At 54.8% G+C, this 22,772-nt stretch overlaps 3 protein-coding genes across 7 annotated transcripts in view; 1 reads left to right on the forward strand and 2 right to left on the reverse strand.

Moving 5' to 3' along the window:
• The first annotated feature begins 711 nt into the window (after positions 1-711).
• Pkn3 (protein kinase N3) lies at positions 712-11,627 on the forward strand. Of its 2 annotated transcripts, none has more exons than XM_046451550.2 (22): positions 712-1,106; positions 3,128-3,356; positions 3,560-3,705; positions 4,022-4,133; positions 4,199-4,326; positions 4,543-4,726; positions 5,720-5,866; positions 5,939-6,048; positions 6,159-6,302; positions 6,715-6,790; positions 6,873-7,041; positions 7,455-7,563; positions 7,672-7,739; positions 8,121-8,184; positions 8,328-8,419; positions 8,788-8,964; positions 9,593-9,655; positions 9,796-9,872; positions 10,458-10,600; positions 10,682-10,789; positions 10,951-11,031; positions 11,142-11,627. In XM_046451550.2, exons 1-22 carry the CDS (start codon positions 1,083-1,085, stop codon positions 11,352-11,354), a joined length of 2,664 nt encoding a protein of 887 aa, XP_046307506.1. In that variant the 5' UTR covers positions 712-1,082; the 3' UTR covers positions 11,355-11,627. The 2 variants fall into 2 exon arrangements, with proteins under 2 accessions (XP_046307506.1, XP_058437801.1); XM_058581818.1 differs by lacking the exon at positions 712-1,106 and adding an exon at positions 1,185-2,307.
• On the reverse strand, positions 11,564-14,115 carry Zdhhc12 (zinc finger DHHC-type palmitoyltransferase 12). Of its 2 annotated transcripts, XM_046451554.2 has the most exons (6): positions 13,936-14,115; positions 13,046-13,182; positions 12,617-12,691; positions 12,350-12,516; positions 12,264-12,277; positions 11,910-12,217 (listed from the first exon to the last, which is right to left on the reverse strand). In XM_046451554.2, exons 1-6 carry the CDS (start codon positions 14,033-14,035, stop codon positions 11,910-11,912), a joined length of 801 nt encoding a protein of 266 aa, XP_046307510.1. In that variant the 5' UTR covers positions 14,036-14,115. The 2 variants fall into 2 exon arrangements, with proteins under 2 accessions (XP_046307508.1, XP_046307510.1); XM_046451552.2 differs by lacking the exon at positions 12,264-12,277 and having other exon boundaries at positions 11,564-12,197; positions 13,936-14,105.
• A 7,054-nt stretch (positions 14,116-21,169) lies between these two features.
• Positions 21,170-22,772, reverse strand: part of Zer1 (zyg-11 related cell cycle regulator) — a 28,587-nt gene continuing 26,984 nt past the window's right edge. For all 3 annotated transcript variants that reach the window (XM_046451556.2, XM_046451558.2, XM_046451555.2), the window contains one exon: positions 21,170-22,731. In XM_046451556.2, the coding sequence (XP_046307512.1) occupies positions 22,674-22,731 (58 nt within the window). In that variant the 3' untranslated portion in view covers positions 21,170-22,673. The remainder of the gene's footprint in view (positions 22,732-22,772) is intronic.

Raw genomic sequence — 22,772 nt, forward strand, 5'->3', positions numbered from 1 at the left:
AGAAGTTTTGTTTCATTTGTAATTTCCATAATTTGGGTGAGACTTTACTTTTTGCTTACTGTATATGTTCTCAGTGACTGTGTGTGTGCGTGTGGGGGGGGGTACCAGGGACTGAACCCAGGGGCAATAACCACTGACCCACCTCCCTAGCCCTTTTTATTTATTGATTGATATTTATTTTTTAGTTGTAGTTGGACACAATACCTTTATTATTTATTTTTACGTGCGGCTGAGGATCGAACCCAGGGCCTCGCACGTGCAAGGCAAGCGCTGTACCACTGAGCCATCACCCCAGCCATTTTATTTAAATATATGTAGTTGATGGACCTTTATTTTATTTATTTATATGCGGTGCTTAAACTTTGAACCTAGTGCCTCACACATGCTAGGCAAACTCTAACACAGACATTTGGGACACGGTCCTGATAAGGCTAGCTTTGAACTTGCGATCCTCCTGTCTCAGCCTCCCGAGTGGTTGAGGTGACTAATATCTAGACAGGGCCAACCCGTGGGGGACAACGGTTTGGGATTAGCCCATTTGACACCAGGCGCGTTAGGGGCAGGAGCCAGGTCGCTGGGATGGGCATGGGGACACGTGCGGGAGAGCCTGGGGCGTAGGAAGAGGCTACCCCAGCAGGGAGGGGGCCCGCTACCCAAGCAGTGCTCCGCGACTGGTAGGGGGCGCTGTCCCCACTCCGGCCGACCCGCGTGAGCACGCGGCCGGGCAAAGCTGGAGGAACCCGGACTGGGGAAATGCCCTTCCTGCCCCTCCATTCCCGGGAGCATCAGTGTCACACCGAGCCGGAACTGCAGCCTCAGGAGACCAAGCGCGGGGCCCATTCCCGCTCAATTCGGACCCGCGGCTGCGCTGCGGTCTCGGATTTAGGAGAGGGGTCTGGGGCGCTGCTGCGACGCGGCAGAGAGGCGGCGCTGGTCGCGCGGGTCTCGGGAGGGGGCGCCTGATCCCGCGTCTTCCGCGCCGCCTCCCGGGAAGTTTCAAGTTTGAAAGCGCTGGCGGAGGAGCCGGGGCTTCCGGAACCAGAGTGGACGAGAGGAGGGGCCCGAGCGGCCCGAGCGGCGCCATGGAGGAGGGGGCGCCGCGGCAGGTGAACGGCGTGGGCGAGGCCGGGCTGCGCGGGCCGAGGGGCGCGGGCCGCCTTGTCCGCAGTCTCCGGAGTCCAGAGCTCGGCTCGTGGCCCCGCCCCGCTCCCAACCCTCCAGTGTCGCTGACCGCGACGCCTTCTCAGGGCAGACCCGAGCCCCGGGTTAATTAGCTAATGGTCCCTGGGTTCCTCGGAGCCTCTAGTCCGGCCAGCCCAGAGCTTGTCCGAAACTGCAGTGGGTGCAGCCTGGGAGGGCGCCACAGTTCCCTACAATCGGTTCTTCCAGAACTCCAAGGCCCAGGGGAATTACCCGAGAAAGCAAAGAGGGGCCCAGTGGCACTTGGGAAGGTGCCCGGGGGCAAGGAGGTGTGCACGCAGTGGGTAGGGGTCCAGTCTGTGTGCGCTTGTGGGGCGCTCACCCCAGAGCACATGGGGCACATGGGCGACGTGTAAGCCAGAGAGGCGCCCAGCCTAACCGCGGACTAGAATCTTTGGGTACACAAGGGTTTCCAGAATGTGGGGGGGTGGGGGTCAAGGCTTCTACCCCTAGTTGGCAGTAGGTGTGCTGTGGGCCCAAAGAGCTTAGTGTGTGTGTGTGTGTGTGTGTGTGTGTGTGTAACTCACTGAGGAGAGAGAAGTGGTATCCTATCCCAGAGCAGCTGTGAGATAGGCTTAGACTAGGACATTTGTTTACCAGATAGGGTCCCAGTTCAGAGCAGAAAGGGGGAAGGGTGTGTGTGTCTTTGTATGTCTGTGTGTGTCTTCAGGCTTCCAGCCCAGAGCACACCAGCTATGGGGTTCAGGGGTGAGGTGTAGTAGGCAGGGACTCCTCCAGTGTCCCCACCCCATGACTTAGGCAGCCTTCAGGGCTGGGTCTACTCCTCCCACCCCCTTCCTCCGGAGGTCCTTCTGCCCCTGTCCCAGCCCTAGCCTGTACACATTTTCCAATTTCCTGCAGCCTCCGCCCTGCAGCAAAGGCTGGGTGACTCAGGACCCTGGTGGCTGGTCCCCCAGCTCCAAGAGATCTTTGTTTTCTCAGGCCTTTGGCTTTGGCCCTCTTGCCTGGGGCGGCCAAAGGATTTCCTGAACCTCGCCCTTGCCCTCTGACTGCCTGGCCAGGCGGCCCAGCAGAGACCTAGAGTGGGGGGTGTCTGAGGCTGGGTAGCCACCTTTCCACTGGGCTCAGGAGATGGAACCAAGAGAGGTGAGACAGGGGTTGCTGCGGAGTCCCTTGGGGACATCATGGGTTACTCGGGGCAAGATCAGCTCTGACACTGGTCTGTTTGCAGCATTGGCCTCTGGAGAGGGGGTTTTCTTCTTCCTGGCTCCAACCAGGGTGAATAGTGAAGGAGACTTCTGCTTCCTCCTAGAGCTGAGCTGGGAATGGCTGCCTCTGTGGCATCGGGAAAGCAGAGGAACAGACCTTGGCCTCTTGGGCCATTGACTGCCTTCTCCTTGTGACTTTGGGTGAATTCCTTTTTGGCAGTGAGCTTTTTCTGACTCCCAGATTCTACTCTGGTTTCCAGGCTTAGAGAGACTGGGTGGCCAGCAGGGAGAGGCATGGTGGCCTCTTCTCTGTTGCCACTGTAGGCAAGCTGCTTGACCTCTCTGGGTCCATTCCTCATGTGTAAAATGGGAATATTAACCGCTCCAAGGCGCTGAGTGTACAGCTCAGGGGTGGAGTGCTTGCCTAACATTCATGAGATACCAGGTTCCATTGCTAACACAAAGATAAAATAAAATCTCTGCTCCTACTTGGTGGGGTTACCGTGAGTCACAGGAGGCAATGTCTGCAGAGCTCTTAGACTAGAACCTGGTACCTGGTAAGCATATTTATGAACCTTACTTACTTCCCCTTCCCCTTCTCTAAATGGCAGAGGACAGGAGCTTCACGTGTGGCTGTGAGGTTTCTACCCCTGAGCTCAGTGGACAGAGAAACCTCCCAAACGTCCCCCTTGATGCTGTCCACTCCTCTTCCCTATGATGGAGGCTGCAGGTCATGACACCTCTCCACCCTCCTCTAGCCAGGGCCAGGCCAGAGATCCCCAGAGGATGAGAAAGAGGTGATCCGTCGGGCCATCCAGAAGGAGCTGAAAATCAAGGAGGGTATGGAGAATCTGAGGCGTGTGGCCACAGACCGCCGCCATCTGGGCCACGTGCAGCAGCTGCTGCGATCCTCCAACCGCCGTCTGGAGCAGCTGCATGGCCAGCTGCAGGATCTGCATGCCCGTGTGTTGCTGCCCAGCCCGGCTGGTGAGTGAGGAGTCAATGGACCCCAAGGGACAGGAGGCTCCAGGTCACCCAACTCCTTGCTTTGGCCCTGACCACTGTATCAGATTGCCACACTTCTCATAGTGCCATCCCTAGTATGCCCGGGAGGGGAGGGAGGAAAGATTTGGTCACAGGGATCTTGGCTCTGGTGACTGGTTTGTGTGCCCCACACTCCCTGGACACAGAGCCTGTGGCCTCTGGCCCCCGGCTGCAGGCAGAGCAGTCACGGGCTGGGCACCTGGAGGCCCTGCGGAGGCAGTTGCAGGTGGAACTGAAGGTGAAGCAGGGGGCTGAGAACATGACGCACACGTGTGCCAGTGGCACCCCCAAGGTAAGGCCCTTGGGGTCTGATGGGAAGGCATTGTCCCCGCCCCCAATCTGATGGGAGAGGCTTGGCTCTCAGACCTCAGGTCAGGTAGAGATCCAGCCCCTATTCTGACAGGGAAATGCAAGCAGCCTTGGGCCCTGTGAGGGAGATACAGTGTCAGCCCTTAATCTGGTGGTGGAGTAGAGCTTCAAACCCAGCTGGTGGGCAGGCATGGCTCTGACCCACAGGCTAACAGGGGAAGTTTTAACCCTGTTATGGGGTGTTGTGGGGAGACTCTGGCCCAGCCATGGTCCAAGGGGCATATGTCACATCCCCATAGGAAAGAAAGCTCCTGGCAGCTGCCCAACAAATGCTGCAGGATAGCCAGCTGAAGGTGGCCCTGCTGCGGATGAAGATCAGCAGCCTGGAGGCCAGCGGATCCTCTGAGTCAGGTGAGGCCTTTGAAGCAGCGAGGGCTGCTTGGGCTGGGCCAGACCTAAGGCCAGTATCCCCTCAGGCCCTGAGCTTCGGGCAGAGGAGCTACAACATCGGCTGCACATTGAGACAGCCGTGGCCGAGGGAGCCAAGAACGTGGTGAAGCTACTTGGTGGCCGCAGGATACAGGACCGCAAAGCCCTGGCTGAGGTCAGGCCATGTCCCTTCCCCTTGTAGCTTGTGCCTGAGGGTCTGCTTATCTCCATTTCACCCTGGGAAGTGGCATGGGGCACCATGGACTGGCTGCAGGGTGGCAGTGGGAAAAGAGGCATGTTGTGTCAGACCTCCTGTGGGGGTGTCTTTAGCATGGCAGCTGCCCTCCCTCATGTATCCCATGACCTGTCCCTGCTTCTGTCCCTGGTGTAGGCCCAGCTCCAACTGCAGGAATCCTCCCAGAAGCTGGACCTCCTGCGGCTGGCCTTGGAGAAGCTGCTGGAGGAATTACCTCCTGCCCACCCTCTGCGTAACAGGGTGGCCCAAGAACTGCAGACTTCAGTGCTTGGGAACAGCCAGCCTTCAGGAATGCTTGTGAAGCCCGTCGCCCTGACAGGTAGACAGGAGTCCCACTGATTCAGAGTTCCCCTTCCCTTTCAGGGAAGACCCTGAAGCACTTTGGGGAAGAGTTCCAGTCCTGACTCCACCACCCATTACCTATGCGTCATTGGGCAACTGCTATCCCTTCCCTGAACCTCAGTTTATCAATCTGTAAAACATGGATGATATTAGCATCCACCCCACAAGGTTACTATGCAAATCCAGTGGCTAGTTGCATGTCCAGTTGCCTGGCACAGTGCGCAGGGACAATGCCATGCTGCTGTTACATATTTATTTATTTATTTTGCAGTACTGAGGATTCCCAGCCACTCTACCACTGAGGGGTGCTCTCCCACTGAGCCACATCCCCAGCCCTATTTTGTATTTTATTTAGAGACAGGGTCTCACTGAGTTGCTTAGCATCTCGCCATTGCTGAGGCTGGCTTTGAACTCATGATCCTCTTGCCTCAGCCTCCCAAGCTGCTGGGATTATAGGAGTGCGCTACTGTGCCCGGCTTCCGCTATCCTTTGAGACAAAACTCTTAGGTATCCTAAAATAAGCCCACTCAGTCGGCAGAACAGGTTTTGAACCCATTTAGGGAGTGGGGAATGGCTGGAGCTTCCCTTCATCATTCAAATGGAGAAACTAAGGCTCAGGAAGCAAGTGGGACAGGATAAAACACACCAGGCTTCCCACTCCCTGCCCCAGGCTCTCATCCCTGCCGTGGCTCACTTGAAGACACAGTGCACTTGATACCCTGAGCACTGGGAGCATCTCATCCCATCCTGTGGCTCCACGCAGCCTATTTGGGTCTTGCAACTCTGCCTGTGTCCCCGCTACCCCATGTAGGGATGTTCAGAAGGAAGGAGCCTGTGGTTTGCCCCAGGATGGCAGGTGGCTACTAAGGTCTAATGTGCAGGGGATCTGGGTCAGTCACCTCCTAGAGAGGATGGGGTTCCAGGGGATGTTGGTGGTGTCTGACGTGTCTACCCCCATACTTCCCCTCAGGAACACTGCAGGTCCGCCTCCTGGGCTGTAAACAGCTGCTGACCACCGTGCCTGGACGTTCTCCAGTGGCTGTGCTGGCTGGCAGCCCCTCTGAGGGCTGGATCCGAGCCAGAGCCAAGCAGCAGCGTGGTGGAGCCGAACTGGCCAGTGAGTGGGGAGGAGCCCCGGGGCAGGGGCCTCTGCTTGTACTTGTCCTGAGCCCCAGCTCTGGCCCCACAGGGGAGGTGCTGGCTGTGCTGAAGGTGGACAACCGTGTTGTGGGCCAGACAAGCTGGGGACAGGTGGCTGAGCACTCCTGGGACCAGACCTTTGTCATCCCCCTGGAGCGAGTAAGGCTGGCTTTTGTGTGGTTGTGGGTGGTCGCAGGCCACAGGGTGGAAGACAGCCCAGACAGGGGTTGCTAGTGTGCTCTGTCCCTTACCTGGCCTCTTCGATGTAGGCCCGTGAGCTGGAGATTGGGGTGCACTGGAAGGACTGGCGGCAGCTGTGTGGTGTGGCCTTCCTGAGGCTGGAGGACTTCCTGGACAATGCCTGTCATCAGCTGTCCCTCAGCCTGGTGCCACAGGGGCAGCTCTTTGCCCAGGTGCTAGTGCTCCCTGCCCTCTGACCTGGCGGGCCCCTGGGCACAGGGCTAGGAGAGCCTGCGAGAGTGAGCTCCCCTGCAGAAGAGTGGAAACCGAGGGCCAGAGAGGAGGCTCCAAGACCAAGGATGCCCAGCCACTCTCTAAGGGAAAGTTTGGAGGCCTGTGTCCCTGTCCTGACTCTGCCCTTCTTCATGTGTGACCCTGGTCAAGGACCTCCATTCTCTGAGCCTCCATTTATTCCCTGGCACCAATGAGGACATGGAATCCATTTCTCTGGGTCCTTCTGGCTCTTGTATCCACTGGTGGATACTGGGTGGGAGGATAGGTTGGAGTTGGGTCCAAGGTGGAGGAGGGGCCATGGCAGATGGGGTGGGAAGGGACTAGTTTTCAGCCCTGCCCTTGCCCCTGCAGGTGACCTTCTGTGATCCTGTTATTGAGAGAAGGCCCCGTCTGCAGAGACAGAAACGCATTTTCTCTAAACGCAGAGGTGTGTGGGGGCAAGGGTTCTATGCTGGAGGCGGCAGGTCTGGGGCCACTGGGTCCTGAGACCAGATGCTCCTCTGCCACAGGCCAGGACTTCCTGAGAGCGTCCCAGATGAATCTCAGCATGGCAGCCTGGGGGCGCTTGGTCATGAACCTGCTGCCCCCCTGTAGCTCACCAAGCACCATCTCCCCACCTAAGGGGTGCCCTCACACTCCAGCTACACACCATGAAACCTGCAACCCTGCTTCCCCCAGGTGAGGAGCCAGCTCGTGCCAGACTGTACACTTCTTTGCTGTGTCTGACTCTCTCCAGGCTCAGTTTGTGTCTTTATGTCCCTGTTGCTCTCTATTTTTTGCGGGGAGGGGTGTGCCAGGGATTGAACTCAGGGCCACTCAACCACTGAGCTACATCCCAGCCCTATTTTGTATTTTACTTAGAGACAGGGATTCACTGAGTTGCTTAGTGCCTTGCTTTTGCTGAGGCTGGCTTTGAACTCCTGATCCTGCTGCCTCAGTCTCCTGAGCCCGTGGGATTAACGGGCATGTGCCAGTGTACCCAACCGTGTTGCTCACTTTCTGACTCTCTGTCTCTTCACATGGCTACAAGTCTTTCTCACGAATTGCTCCGTCATCTTGGTCTTGATTCTGTGTCTGCTTCCTCCCTACAGCGATTTCCTGCCCAAGAAGACCTCCTTGGGAGAAGAGATGAAGCCCCCACCCAAGCCCCCACGCCTCTACCTGGCCCAGGAACCAAACCTGGAGGAGACTCCAGTGCCGGTGGGCAGGGCTGGTGGAAGGGGCAGCTGGTGGTGTTGGTGGGAGGGTGGCAGGCCAGTGGGGAAGCAGGGAAGGTGTGCCTGAGCCCCCTGTGCCCTGCTCTCACAGTGCACCAAACGCCCACACATGGCGCCTAGGACCGGACGCACACCCACCCCTGCAGCCTCACCTGTCAGGTACCCATGGGCTCAGGGTCACCTGGAGATGGTCTCAGCTCCCCTGAGTGTGTGTGCAACCAAGCATCCCTCGTTCCTTGGCTCCTTGGGGGCAGTCCCTGGCTCATGCAGGTTCTTGCTTATTTACTGAACCGTGTCATTGAGCTCTGGCTGCATGCTTTGCTGTAGGGCTCTCCCGCAAGCACAGAGGTGGCGACAGCCCAGGCTGGGACATGGGTGGTTGGGAGGAGCTTAGCTGGGGTTTTGTTTTGTTGTTCATTTTCTTTTTCCGGTGGTGCCGGTGGTGCTAGGGGTGGAACCCGGGCCTTGAACATGGTAGGCAAGCTCTCCCACTGAGCACGCCCCTAGCCTCCTCTGTCTGGTGCCTTTTCTCTCTTGCAGGAAAGCCCCCCGGCTTCAGGACTTCCGCTGCTTGGCTGTGCTGGGCCGGGGACACTTTGGGAAGGTAGTGGGCTGAGGGGGCAGTGGAGCAGGTGGGCAGACCCCAGCACATTAGCAGGAGATGCTGGGTCCTGGAGGCAGTGCCTGGGGAGGTGGAGTCTCCCCCTGTCCTGCTCACCTGGAACCCAGCCTCTCTCTGGTCCCCAGGTTCTCCTGGTTCAGTTCAAGGGGACAGGGAAATACTATGCCATCAAGGCTCTGAAGAAGCAGGAGGTGCTGAGCCGTGATGAAATCGACAGGTGTGTGGTGGGACCAGTGTGGGCTCCAAGTACCCGGGCATTGGCTTTGGAGGTACCCAGGGTGGCTGGCCTGGGTTGTGGGCATCCAGACAGCATTTAAAAGCCCTGGGTCTACTAGGCCTGGCACCTGTAGTTGTAAACTATGCTCTTGGGCAGGGCCCCCTTTTCTCTCAGCACCTGTCCTCTTCCGTGACATGGGGCCATGGTAGTTGTGCAGGCTCAGGACCTTTGTGAGCCCTTGGTCCACAGAAACCATCACACTGCCTGCCTGGCACTTTGTACACCCTGTGGGCAGCGTGCTAGGTGGGTGGCAGGTTAGAGCCCCCAGAAGCTGTCTATCCCTCTGAGACCCACGCGCTCCCCTGCAGCCTCTACTGTGAGAAGCGGGTCCTGGAGGCCGCAGGCCGCTCGGGGCACCCCTTCCTGCTATCCCTCGCGGCCTGCTTCCAGACTGCCAGCCACGTCTGCTTTGTGACCGAGTTTGTGCCTGGGGGCGACCTCATGATGCAGATACATGAAGATGTCTTCCCTGAGCCCCAGGCCTGGTGGGTTTTCCTGCCTGCATCTTCTAGCAAACTCTCCCTGGTTCCCTGACCTTCATCCCGCTGCTCCCTGGGTACCCATCAGCAGAAGAGCATAGAGTCAGACCTGGCTCAACTCCCATGGCATTCATGACCTCTGTTCATGCAGCTGTGGGTTTGTCATCACTCCTTTATAGGAGTGTTGGGGAGATGTCAGTAATGCTTATAAATCGCCTGGCATAGAGACCGGCAGCTGGAGTTATTTTTTGCTGTCCAGTGCTGGCGCTGGAGTTAGAAAGGCCTAACTTGGTCTATTAGTTCTGCCCCTAGCTTTTGACTCTGGGCAGGTCCCTTACTGGAGTCTCAGGTCCTTATTTGAATAAAAGACATGGTGAGCATCCCCCCAGACTTTGGGGAGGGTTCCAGGAAAGTAAGGTATGTGGGGCACTTGGCATAGATCCTCGCACAGTTGAAGACTCCAGGAAGGATAGGTCGTTATTGTGCAGCAGCCTTAGCACAGTCTGGGTCCTGTTGTCTGGAGAAGCTCTTCAGCCCAGACATGAGGATCCTCTGTCCCATCTCTCACCCACATCTGAATTCACCTTCCTGGTACCTGGCCTGGGCCTGAGTTCTCCCCCACACCCCCCTCCAGCTTCTACCTGGCCTGTGTGGTCCTGGGGCTGCAGTTCTTACACGAGAAGAGGATAATTTACAGGTACCTTTTTCCCTGGAGGTGCTGAGGGCAGTAAGGGTAGGCAGTAAGGATACTACCCACTCCTGGGCTGCTCTAGGGACCATTGGTGGTCCCTGGGCCTCAGCCTTCTCAGCCTCTTTTGTTTGTCCCCCTGCCCTCAGGGACCTGAAGCTGGATAATCTTCTGCTGGATGCCCAGGGCTTCCTGAAGATCGCAGACTTTGGGTTATGCAAGGAAGGTGGGGCCACCTGTCCAGGTCCACACCCCACTCCTCACCAAGCAGCAGATACCTCCCTTCCAAACCCCAGGCCTTCTGGCGAAGGACTGGGAATGCTGGCCCTTCCTTCCTAGCCTGGACTTGGTCAGAGGAGAATCTGTGGTTAGGGCTGGAGAGGGAGTTGAGTCCTGCCTCTCACGTGACTTTGGCCTGTGAGTTTGGCTGAGACTTAGCTCCCTTATGCAGTCCAATGACCACCTCATGACCATGCATGCCACTTTTTGAGTGTGTGGGGCAGGGCTTGGCATGGGCTTGGCTACCTGGGATCTTAAGGTTTGGCATTGATTTTTTTTTTTTGGGGGGGTACTAGGGATTGAACTTGAGGGCATTCTACAAAGCTACATCCCCAGTCCTTTATTTATGTTGAGACCGGCCCTCACTAATGTACTGAGGCTGGCCTTGAACTTGAGATCTTTCTGCCTCAGGCTCTCAGTAGCTGGGATTATAGGCCTGTGCCACCAGGGCCAGCTGACATTGATTCTTATCACAGAAGTTATAGTGAACAGGTCACACTAAGCAGGCATTGGTATGGATGATGGTCTGCAGGGATCGGCTTTGGGGACCGGACAAGCACCTTCTGTGGCACCCCAGAGTTCCTGGCTCCTGAGGTGCTGACTCAGGAGTCCTACACACGGGCTGTGGACTGGTGGGGGCTGGGAGTGCTGCTCTACGAGATGTTGGTGGGTGAGGTAAGGATGGGTGCGGCTGCTGGGGCCTCAGGTAGGGAGGAATGAAGTGGCGCATATACCCACTGAGTCCCATTTCTACAGTGCCCGTTCCCAGGAGACACGGAAGAGGAGGTGTTTGACTGTATCGTCAATTCAGATGCCCCATACCCCCACTTTCTGTCTGTGCAAAGTCTAGAGCTCATTCAGAAGGTAGGCACTGTGGGGTGAAGGCTGGGACTGACAGCTACTATGGCTTTCGTGCCTCTCGCTACCATGCTCGGGGCCCTGTGGCGCTGCTCACATGGGTACCTGTGGAGGGCAGACAGTGCCTAGGTGGAGCACCCTGAGCGCACACCTGCCCTCCTGCCCAGCTCCTCCAGAAGTGCCCAGAGCAGCGCCTAGGGGCAGGCAAGCAGGATGCCGAGGAGATCAAGGTGCAGCCATTCTTCAGGGTGAGTGGCTTGGACCATAATGGTCTCTGGTGCTTGGTATGGGGGAAACCTGGAGTGCCCCCGGGGACTGCTGTTCCCACCATCTCAGGCACCTCTGCCCTTGTCCCCAGACTACCGACTGGCAGGCCCTGCTTACTCGCACAATCCAGCCCCCCTTCGTGCCCACGCTTTGCGGCCCAGCAGACCTGCGCTACTTTGAGGGAGAGTTCACAGGGCTGCCACCGGCTCTGACCCCGCCTGCCCCTCGAAGGTCCCTCACCACCTGCCAACAGGCTGCCTTCCAGGACTTTGACTTCGTGTCCGAGAGATTCCTGGGGCCCTGAGGGCTCCCCCACACCTTTGCCCATGCCCCTAGACTACTGGAACCCCCACTTGCCCATCTGTGTGCCCACCCAGAGGCCCAGGTTTATAAGCTGTAGGACTCGCGGTGGCAGCCAGAGGGCTACTGTCACTGAGCAAAGTGTGTCCTCTGCCCTTCCTCCTACCTCTCTTCTTCCTGGCCAAAACTGGACCCGAGAGGGTACACAGTAAGGAGTGGCTTGATTTGTCTTTAATATTTGACTTGCTTTATGGATTATTAAATTTGAAAAACTGTGCCCTGGAGGCAGCCTGGTTTGGGGGTAGGGTGGAGTCTGGGGTGCCTTGGTGCTGGAACCCCAATTAGGTCCTCTTTTCTTTCTTCCTTGGGAAGATAGAACCAGCCACTGTCTTGATGCTCTGCTTTGAGGCCAGGGAGGGTGGGCGGGAGTGAGGAGCTCCAGGCCCTCCAAGGGCTGACTCCAGCTAGGTATGATTCCTCTGGTTTTCAGGCACAAGATGGCAAGCTCTGCCTCCAGCAAACCTAAACAGCCTGGCTGCTGCCCTCCTCCACTTCCTCCTCAGCCCAGAGGGTCTCCCAGGACCCTGAGGGCCATCCACAGAAGAAGTGGGCCAGGTTGCGGGTCAGACCACGGTTGAAAGGGTTGCTGGGGCGCTGGCGGAGGTAGGCAATACGGTGTGAGGAGATGAACTCCCAGGAGGTGGTGTTGCTGGCCACCAGATAGAGGTGTGAGGCCAGGAGCAGGCCAGCCACCAGTGAGAAGAAGGACAGCAACAGGAAGGTGGCAAACAGAAGGCCCCTGGTCCGCAGCCACAGCCCCCAGGGCTGGAAGAACTGGAGGCCAGACCTGCAGGACAGGGACAGGGACTCAGAGACAGGAGAAGGCAGGCTGCCCCATCCCTCTCAGCTGGGCCCAGGGAGCCCTGGCTCTGCACACCTGTGGGTACATGCTGCCCACGCTCCCTCCATGCCCTGGGTGGCAGTGGTACCTATACCTACCATGCCAGGTACAGGCCCCACAGAAGAACCACCAGCTGCAGTGCCAGGTAGGCCACGAAGAGCGGGTGATTGCGTTCCCCCACACAGTTCTCCATCCAGGGACAGTGATGGTCATAGCGGCGGACGCAGCGGCGACAATCACGACAGTGTCGGGCCCGCAGGGGCTGCTGTAGGCACAGAGAGGGATGAGGACCAGGGTCAGGGCCTGAACTTGGGAGGCCAGAGTACTGGGGCAGAAGGTCCCATGGGGGTCCCTGCATCACCCACCAGCACCAGGCAGTATCTGCAGCGTCGAAGGGCAATCCCCTGTGGAACCATGGCTGTCTGTTCCTCCTTGGGCTCCTGAAAATAAGGGATAGAGTACGAGATAGGGTCTCCTTAGGAGGTAGATGACACTGGTAGGCATCTTCTTTGGGGGCCAGCTTACTCTGGTTGTGGAGTTTGGGGCCCATCCCATGTAGGTGGGTAGAGCAGAGCACCCTACACTGAGTAAAGCTATGTGACCTTTGCAAGGTTCATCTCTCTGGGCCTTGGTGATTTCCTCATTGCAAGATAAGGGTCTAGGGCTGGCAGGACAGTTTACTAAGATGCCACACAAAAGCCCATAGAATAGGGCCCCTTCATGGAGGCTGTTACTGGGCCTTGGGTCCCTGCTGTCTGGAAGAGGAGTTCAGGCTCCCAGGGGCCCCTAGTTACCTGGGGCTGGGGCTGAGTATTCACATAGCCAGGATCCATAAGCGACACAGCCAGGTAGAGCAGCAGGGAGCCCAGCACCAGGAACAGGAAGGTAAGGGGCAGGAGCAGCTCCCCCTGCTCTTCCCATTGCCGCAGCTCTGGAGAGACCAGAGGACAGTGAGGCTGGTCCCCCAGAGCAGAACAGGAGGGGCAGGGCTGGAGGTGAGGAGGATTTCAGGGAGGTGAAAGGGCTGAGGGCAGCAGGGTGTGGACAGCTCTGAAGCCCTTGGTTATAAAAGGGAGCAGAGAATGAAGCGGGGCTTTTGAGGGACATCCTTTCCTAAAGGAGAGACTTGAGCAAATTTTTAGGCTAAAGCGGGTGGGGGCTCACTGTGGCAGATAAAGGTGGTGGGTAGGGGACTCCAGAGGAGAATGATGGGATGCAGGTGGGTGGGTGAATGGGTGCTACTATGGGACTCTGGAGACGGGCCCCTCCCTTACCAGAGTATTCCCTTGCCTGAGATTGGGAAGCCCGAACTGGGATGCCAGTCCGTGAATGTAGGTGATCCTACTAATCTCATGAATAGGGGGATTGGGAGTCAATTCCTTGGAAGGATGGAGTCTGGTCCAGGGTCAGGGAGATGGGAGCTCTAGTCGATCCTTTAGTGTTTCTTGGGATGGACAGGGCATCTGGCAGTAATCAGGAAGATGCTGGGATTAATTAAGGATCAACTGGTCATCAGGGGAGAGCAGGTGGCTGGGGGAATGACGGATGGGGAGAGGGCCTGGAGCCGGCGGAAACGGGATGAATCTCGGAGTCTCTGGGGAATAGGTGGGGGACCCGGTGAGACCCAAACGTGCGAGGCACTACTCGGGATCGATGGGTCCGGGTCGCTCGGGGTCCGGCTCACCGGTATCGTGCAGGAAAAGCACCAGCGTGATTCCCCAGGTCAGCACGGTGTGGCCGGTTCGCACCAGGACCCCAGGGCTGAGGAGCGCCCAGGGCGCCATCGCCAGGGCCCGGGCCCCACCCGGAAGACGCGCCGGGAGGAACCGGCCCTGGGAGAGGGGCCGCGGTCGCCCTGGGATTGGCGGATCCGGATGGTGGGCAGGGCCGAATTGGCGCAGGGAGGCTGCCTATTGGATGACAGCTGCGGCCGAGTGGGCCCTCAAGCCAACAGGTGCCTGAGGAGGCTGAGGGCGGGGCCGGCGCGCGCGCAGCCGGTAACTCCCCCAACTCCAGCCCCCACCAGCCAGGTAACTTTTCAAAGCCCCTGAGCAGGCGCGCGGCTCTCGGGCTCCGCCCCCACGGCCTCGCGCATGCGTGCAGTTCCCTAGGCGCCCCGCAGTTCCAGGTCCTTGCTATGATTCCAGCGGGCAAAATTGTGCCCATCTCAAAGGTGTGATGGTTAAGACGTCAAAAGAGACAGAGCCTGCCCTACGTTGCTCCGGGACGGCATTCTTACCTCCTTCAGTTCGTTTTCGAATATCGCAAACGTTTGATGGAAAAGTGGAGGTCCTTGGTGCGGATTCTGGCTGAGCGGCCCATCTTTTGGTTAGTGACAGAAATACTGACACTGCCTCTTCCTCCCTGACTGTTCCCGGGCAAGTGTCTGAACTCCCCTGAGCTGTTTTCTTTCTGTATAACAGTACCCCCACCTCCCAAGGTGACTGGAGGATTAAGTACTGGAAGTGCCCTACCTGGCGCTCCTGCTGTTCTAAGCCAGTACCTGCTCCCAGCCCGACTGCTCTCCCTTACAGCCCTGATTCTAGCACACCTCCCACAGATGCCAGCGACCACCTTAAGCCTCCTACTCCTGCAGTGCACTCTTTGGACATGTATTGCCTTGGCCAGTTCAACATCTCCCTTTAAAAAAAAAAAATTTTTTTTTAAAGATGTTAATGGACCTTTATTTTAATCACGTGCTAGGCAAGCGCTCTACCACTGAGCCCCAGCCCCAGCCCTCAACATTCCCTTTTCTATAGAGGAAATGATATCTCAATCCAGCATGGCTCTAGAAGGATTGCCCTTCACTCCATAGCGAGAGCAGGGCATGGGCATGTGACTCAGCAAGGGCAATCATTCCATGAGATTGATTGCTGAAAAAGGGACATTCTTTTGGATTCAAGCAGAAATAATAGGATATAAAGGCATCTTTACATGGAGAGATCCTATCAGGCAGGAGCTAATAGGCCAGCTTATAGGGACATGAATATAAGCAGCATTAAAAGAAAGAGTGAGTCTTAAATGTTTTCCCTCCCCCTCTGGATCCAGCTATGCCTGAAGCTGGTATTGTCTCTAAGTTGCCCCCTTGCATTCATCAATGAATTTCCCACCTTGACTATCCTGGTCAGTTCAAGTTGGGTGTCTGTCACTTGCAACTCAGTCTTGATTACTGTGATGGGTATGTTTCTTAATGTGCCCAGTGGAGAGCTCTAGTACATTATCCAATCAACAGATAATTCTCAGGCTTTAAAATATATATATAGTTGTTGATGGACTTTATTGTCTTTATTTTTATGTGTTGCTGAGGATTGAACCCAGTGCGTCACACATGCTAGGCGAGCACACTACCACTGAGACACAACCCCAGCCCCTAGTTCTCAGGCTTTTATGAGTAAGGCATTATGCTGATGACAAGCTGATCAACTAAAGAGTTAGGATTTTTTTAATGTTTATTTTGTTTTTATGTAGTGCTGAGGATCAAGCCCAGTGCCTCACACATGCCAGGCAGGCGCTGTACCACTGAGCCATAATCCCCAGCCCCTAGGATAGATTCTGATCAGTGTTATACCATTGCAACATGGAAGAGGACCCAATGTGAACTAATTCAACTTCTATTTGTGTACCCTGACATTTAAAAGGTAGAATGAGCCAGCGACTCAGGAATTTGAGGCAGGATCCCAAGTTCAAGGCCAACCTGAGCATCTTAGCAAGACCCTAAATAAAACTAAAAACAGCCAGGTGCAGTGGCACATGCCTGTAATCCCAGCAGTTTGGGAGGGTTGGGCAGCTTAGGCAGGATTGCAAGTTCAAAGCCAGCCTCAGCAACTTAGTAAGGTCCTAAGTGACTCAGTGAGACCTTGTTGGTAAATAAAATATAAAAAAGGGCTGCACATATGGCTCAGAGGTTAAATGCCCATGAGTTCAATCTCCAGTACCAAAAAATAAATAAGTAAATAAAAAATAAATAAATAAAATAAAACAGGACTAGGAGTGTAGCTCAGTGGCAGAGTACTTGCCCAGCATGTGCAAGGCCCTGGGTCCAGGCACCAGTACTGCAGTAGTAAATAAATAAAAATAAAAGGTAGAATGAGGGAGTAGGGAAAGGGAACCTAGGGGATTTGAACAGTCAGGGAAATGAAAAATGGCAAAGTCTTGGTCAATGCTGATGCTGGGAGGCCAGCCCTGTGTCCATAAGGGTGGAGTCAGGATTCCAGCCTCCGGTGGCCTCTGTGGATCACATTTCAGAGGAGCAGCTCTCTGGTTCTTGAGAATGCCTCTCCTGAGTTGTAGGAGATAGATTCACATTTATAAAGGCACAGAGGAAGGATTCACCATCATAAACCCTTTCAGTAAGTGCTCCAAGGGTCTTGCGGAGCAGGGGTTCTGGTGCCAGGTGTTGTCGAGGAAAAACTCAAGTTCTTTTGGCAGCCTTGAGCTTTCCTACGGGCGGGCAGTTAAAGGGATCTAGGGTTGGCTGTCCTAGGGATGCGACCTTGAGATGTTAGACACTATGTTAATGTTTGTCAGGGAGGGGAGTGAATAAAATCATGTGGGTTAAGAGTCAGTAGTTTTTTGTTTTGGTTTTTTTAGTTGTAGTTGGACACAATGTCTTTATTTTACTTCTTTATTTTTATGTAGTGCTGAGGATTGAACCCAGGGCCTCCACGCTGGGGAGCGCTCTACCCCTGAGCCACAATCCCAGCCCAAGAGTCTGTTGTTTTTATAGACCAAGGTTGAGGCCCTGTCAGGAAGAGGCAGAGCATAGCAAGCTGGCTTGTCTCTCCTGGAGCCCAGACTCTGAACTAGAAAGGAAGCAGCTGGGACTGATCTGTCACACTGATGGCAAAGCCCTTGGGAGAACAGCCCCCAGGCCATCCCGTGTGTGTGTTCCTTCTGAGGCCAGGAGTTCCAGCTGGTCCTCATTCTGGGAGCCCAGCTGCACTCCAGGGTGGGTCTCTGCTGCCTGCACCTGAAACATCTGAACCAAGCCAGAGTTCAGACTGAGCTCTGTCTTCGTGGAGCTTGTGTCTTACTGGGGCAGAGATAAGAAGAAATCAGGAGCTGGGGTGTGGCTCGTTGATAGAGCCCTTGCCTACCATGCACAAGGTCCTGGGTTCCATCTTCAGCACCACAGAAATGGAAAAAAAAAAAAGTGGCTGGGGGCATCCAGTGGGTCTAGTTTGATGATCCTGGCCTGGGCCCCCTTAGCCCTCTTGCATGAAGGTTGTATTCTTTTTTTTTTTTTTTTTTAGTTTTCGGTGGACACAACATCTTTATTTGTATGTGGTGCTGAGGATCGAACTTGGGCCGCACGCATGCCAGGCGAGCGCGCTACCGCTTGAGCCACATCCCCAGCCCGAAGGTTGTATTCTTGAACATCTTTTGCTTGCTATTGAACTTCATATAGAAATTTGTACTGATTCTGATTCCCAGGGGAGATCACATTTCTCATGGAGCTCTGCAAAATTACTCTCTGGTTGAGACATTAGTCTTCTTTTGAAGAAGTGGGTCATGTTTGAGGACCCCAACTGGAAAAATATAATTTCTTCACCAGTGAAACATCAGATTTGACCCTGAGTTGTAGCAAATATTCCAAAGCTGGCTTTGGATGTGTCTCCCCCAAAATTCATGTGTTGAAATTTAGCTTCTTTGGTGGTGGTATTAAGAAGTGGGACCCTGGGAAAGTGATTAAATCATGGGGGCTCCACTCTCATGAATTGGATTAGTACCTTGTAAAAGGGCTGGAGGCAACTAGGTTAGCCCCTTTGCCCTTCTGCTCTGATCTGCCCTGTGAGGACAGGAGGGCATAACATTCCTCCTCTCTGGAGGATTCAAGGCATCATCTTGGAAGCAGAGAGCAGCTTCCATCAGATACCAGTCTTCTTGCTGCCATCTTGATCTTGGACTTCCCAGCCTCCAGAACTGAGAAATAAAATTCTGTTCTTATTTATTTAAAAAAAATTAATTGAACATGGATACAATACCTTTGTTTTACTTATTTTTTTAAGACTTTCTTTTTTGGTTGTATATGGATACAATACCTTTATTTTGTTTATTTTTATGTGGTGCTGAGGATTAAACCCAGTGCCTCACACATGCTAGGCTAGCGCTCTACCACTGAGCCACAATCCTAGCTCCTATTTGTTTTTTTAGGTGGGGTCTTGCTCTGTTGTCCAGGCTGCATCAAACTCCTGGGCTCAAGTGATCCTCCTTCCTCAGCCTTCATAGTAGCTGGGATACTGGCACGGGTCACTGCTCAGCCCCTTCCTTCCTTCTTTCCTTCCTTCCTTCCTTGTACTGGGGAGGGGAGCCAGGGACACTGTATCACTGAGCCACATGCCCAGCCCATTTTATTTTTTATTTTGAGACAGGGTCTTGCAAACTTTCTGAGGTTGGCTTCAGAGTCCTCCTGCCTCGGTCTCTTGAGTTGCTGGGATGATAGGTGTGCACGCCACCGTGCCCCGATTTTTTGTTTTGTACTGGAGACTGAACTCAAGGATGCTTTGCCACTAAATTATATCTCCAGCCCTTTTTTTTTTTTAATTTTGAGACAGGGTCTCAAGAAAGTTGCTGAGGTGAGGCTCAAACTTGTGAGCCTCCTGCCTCAGCCTCCCAAATTGCTGAGATTACTGGTGTGCGCCACAGCATCCAGCCTCAATATCTATTCTTTAGAGCTTACCAGTCTCATATATTTTGTTTTAGCAGCCCAGACACTCCCCTGTTTTCCACTCATCCAGCAAGTGTTTTTTAAAAAATATTTATTATTTTTTAGTTGTACCTGGACACAATATCTTTTATTTTATTTTTATGTTGTGCTGAGGATTGAACCCAGGGCCTCACACATGCTAGATGAGCACTCTACTGCTGAGCCACAATCCCAGCCCAAATTTTGTTTTAATATTTGGTAGTTGTAGATGGATACATTTATTTATGTATGGATACAATACATTTATATATGTATTGTATACACAATACAATTTATTTATTAATTTTATGTGGTGCTGAGAATTGAACTCAGTGCCTCAAATGTGCTAGGCAAGTGCTCTACCATTGAACTATAACCCTAGCCCATCCAGCAAGATTTTTTTTTAATTTATAATTATAGATGGACAGAATGCCTTTATTTTATTTATTTATTTTTGATTTGGTGCTGAGGATCGAACCCAGTGCTCATGCATGCTAGACGAGTGCTCTGCCACTGAGCTACAGCCCCAGTCCCCAATCCAGCAAATTTTAAATGAGCATCCCCATGTGCAGGGTTCTGGGCTGTGCCACAGCAGAGCCTTAACGTTGCCTGTTGCTTGCATTTCAGCACAAGATGCAAAGTAACTTCAGCCCCATGAAGTCACAGGCACTGTGATGGGGTGTGCAGGAAATAGTAGGTGCTGGGGCTGGGGGGCCGGGGGAGGGGTGCCTGGCGTATCTGGGGAAGTTGTGTTTCCCTCCTCTACTGTGGCTACCTGAGGCAAGGAGCCACTCTGCCTCTCGGGATCTCAGCATCCCTATCCATGAGGACTATGTGGAAGAATAGTGTACACAAAGCTCACTGCAAAGGGCCTGGCACACAGAAGAAAGGCTCCACAGTGCCAGCGGCCACTGGCAAGCACCTGGCAGATGGTACCCATATTCCCTCCCAGAAATGGATCATGCACTAGGATTCCAAGGCAAACCTCTGTTGCTGATACCCTTTCTCCCCAGGCCTGATGGATGGCTAGCAGCTGGGGACTCTTTTCAGTACTGGGGATTGAACCCAGGGGCGCTGAACCATGAGCAATATCCCCAGCCCTTTAAAAAAAAAAAAAAAAAAAAAAAAATATATATATATATATATATATATATATATATATATATATATATATATATATATATATATATATATATTTAGAGGCAGGGCCTCTCTGACCTGTTTAGGCCCCTGCTAAGTTGCTGAGGCTGCATTTGAACTTGCAATCCTCCTGCATCAGCCTCCTGAACGGCTGGATTACAGATGTGCACCACTGTGCCTGGTAGCATAGGGACTCTTCCCTGGGAAGAGAGAAACCTGTGCAGGGGATGAGGAGGATGGAGGAGGCACCCTCAGCTCCTGGAATGTTGGTGTTGGTGCTCTGTCTCAGCCTCCAGTGCCTTGCCTCACATGGAGACTAGGGCCACACCCTCACCATGGCCTGTAGGGAGTGTGACCCTATTGTCTGCTATTCCCATTGGCACCTCAGGGAAGGAGAGAACCTGGACGTACCCAGGACTCTCTGGACAATGTCGGAGCCTGGCCGCCTCACTGTGTACCAGCTACTTCCCCTCCCCTCCTGCTGCCACCCTTGCTCCTTTCATGCTGCCGTAGCCCATGCCACTCTTCTCCCTGGCGGGTCCCCCATCTAGGATGTGTAGGCCCCCAGGCGGGCTCCGTCTTTCTGCTGGGTTCAGCTCAGCTGTCTCCTCTTAGGAGAAGCCTGCGGGCTCCTCGGGGAGCAGGCGCTGGCTCCCTGTCCTCAGCACCGCAGCCAGCTGCCTCTGGTCTTCGGGACCCATGTCCACACCTAGCAGTCTGCAGGAGGTGCCTTCTCCCAGGGGTCCCACAGGGTTGTGACCTCCTGTTTACCAACGGTCTGTCTCATCTGGGCAGGGGCCCTGTTGGTCAGTGGCCAGCCTTGACCTGGGTGTCTAGACATGGATGTGACAAAAATGTGAAGGAAACATATATTCTACCCTCAACCTGCCACCTGTCCCCAACCTGCAGTTGATTTGTTCTGAGGACAGGGCACAAATCCCCAGACACAGCCCTACCTACCACAAAGCTACGCACATTCCAGACTCCTGCCAAGATGCCCCCCAGGCCAGCACTCTCAGCCCCTCTGCAAGAAAGACGCTCTTTAGACAAACAAACAAACAACAACAACAAAAAAAGACTCTCTGTTCTGCTGCACTTTGCACAAAAATGTATTTCTGTGACATCCCAAAGTACAGACATTTCCCCGGGCCCCAGGCTGAGAAAGCAATGCGATATGAGTGAGCTCTGCCCCGGTCTAGCTGGGGCTGTTGGGGCCTGGGATGGAAGGAAGGGGCCAAGGTGGCCATCTGCCTCACTGGAGGGAACAGGGGTGAGCCCCCTTCCCAGGGCCTGGAGGGAAAGACTCAGGGAGAAAAGGGCCAGTCACGTCTCCCTAAGGCTGCCTGGTCTGCTCTACCTGGAGGTAGAAAAGCCAGGAGAATCCAAAACAGGGCCAAGGAGGAAGGCCGCCTCCAGGGTTGGCTCTGCCCCAGGTCTCTTGTTCCCTGTGGCCCGCCACCCGTATGTCCGATGAGAAGCAACTCCGAGTTGGAGCAGGGGTTACACAAGGTGTGGAGACGCAGCAGCCTCTCATGGGGTCTGCAACACAGCACAGAGGTTTCCCAGGTACAGCCTGTCCCAGTGCTGGTCTGGAGGTGGCTGCCTGCTGCCACTGTGAAGGGCTAAAGTGGGGACCTCCTGCCTCGGAGAGGTGTGGGGTCCTCTGGGCAGCGGGCAGGCAGGGGTGAATGAGGCAGGTTCAGTTCTGCTGGTGGGGGTGCCTGGGCACCTTGGGAGCTTATGGGCAAATGAGGGCTGTGAAGACTGGGAGCAAGGCCCTGGCCCCAGAAGGTGCTGGCTTCCAGAGCTGGGCAGGAATGGGATGTGTTTGGCAGAAGGGGCAGTAGAATCTGCCCCCGAGTTCTGGCCATCCCTGGGCTGGGGCCTTCAACAGCCTGGGGCCTGGTGGGAGATGCAGAAGCAGTCTCCATAGCAGCATGGCCGCAGCAGGCCTGGCCAGAGGGTGGGGCCTCAGGAGCGGGGCAGCCTGGCCCTAGGCCTGGGAGCCACTCACTGTCCTGCCCCTGATGGCCCACAGCTGGGAGCACCAAGGCTTCTGGGAGACCCAGTGGGGACAGTTTTAATCCCCACACTCCATCAGCCATGCCCAGGAGCCCAGTGGGGTTGTCAGGCCTGGGTGTGTGGCTTAGGATGCTGGAGCAGGCTGACCCACGCGGACTCCTCTCCAGACAGATGGGAGGCCGGCCAGGGTTGAGGTCACCAGGAAAGGATGGGACACTCACAATGTTAGAGGCATGTAGTCTGGCTGGGGTAGGAGTGAGTGTGGCAGCAATGAAGGCTTGGAGTCAGGGTGAGAATGGCCAAGGAAGTGGCAAGAATTCAGGGAGGTTTCTTTTGTTTTTGTACAGAAATCATACACACAAAACTTCACACTTCCTAACCAAAAAAATAATATATATATATGTATATATATATATAATATATATATCTCACTAATGTTAAGGAAAAGCGTCGGTTGTGCAAAAGTTCCCTCTGTCTTTGTCACGTGGGAGGCTCCTGGAGGGACCTGCCAGCTGGGCCACGTGAGGCTGCTCCGGGCCTGTGGTCCGAGCAGTGGTGTCTGCGGGCTGAGACCTCTATCTGGACGTGTCCATGTTCTCCTCTTTAAAGTTGCTGCAGTGCTCAATCACCTTGCTGCAGACAGGGGGGAGAGGGTTGGAGGGTGTGGTGGGTCC

This window comes from Marmota monax, unplaced genomic scaffold (assembly GCF_021218885.2).
Source record: "Marmota monax isolate L192 unplaced genomic scaffold, Marmota_monax_Labrador192_F-V1.1 WCK01_AAM20220418_F8-fsc00020, whole genome shotgun sequence".
In the NCBI taxonomy this organism is placed as follows: domain Eukaryota; kingdom Metazoa; phylum Chordata; class Mammalia; order Rodentia; family Sciuridae; genus Marmota; species Marmota monax.

Bases quoted from the DNA above. Each gene is read 5' to 3' on its own strand.
- Pkn3 (XM_046451550.2), top strand. From the start codon at position 1,083: ATGGAGGAGGGGGCGCCGCGGCAG. The intron at 4,134-4,198 runs GTGAGGCCTTTG...GTATCCCCTCAG, and splicing joins CAGCGGATCCTCTGAGTCAG to GCCCTGAGCTTCGGGCAGAG. The intron at 7,042-7,454 runs GTGAGGAGCCAG...TCCTCCCTACAG, and splicing joins TGCAACCCTGCTTCCCCCAG to CGATTTCCTGCCCAAGAAGA.
- Zdhhc12 (XM_046451552.2), bottom strand. From the start codon at position 14,035: ATGGCGCCCTGGGCGCTCCTCAGCCCTGGGGTCCTGGTGCGAACCGGC. The intron at 12,692-13,045 runs GTAACTAGGGGC...CCTTATTTTCAG, and splicing joins ATACTCAGCCCCAGCCCCAG to GAGCCCAAGGAGGAACAGAC. The intron at 12,517-12,616 runs GTGGGTGATGCA...CTGTGCCTACAG, and splicing joins GCAGATACTGCCTGGTGCTG to CAGCCCCTGCGGGCCCGACA.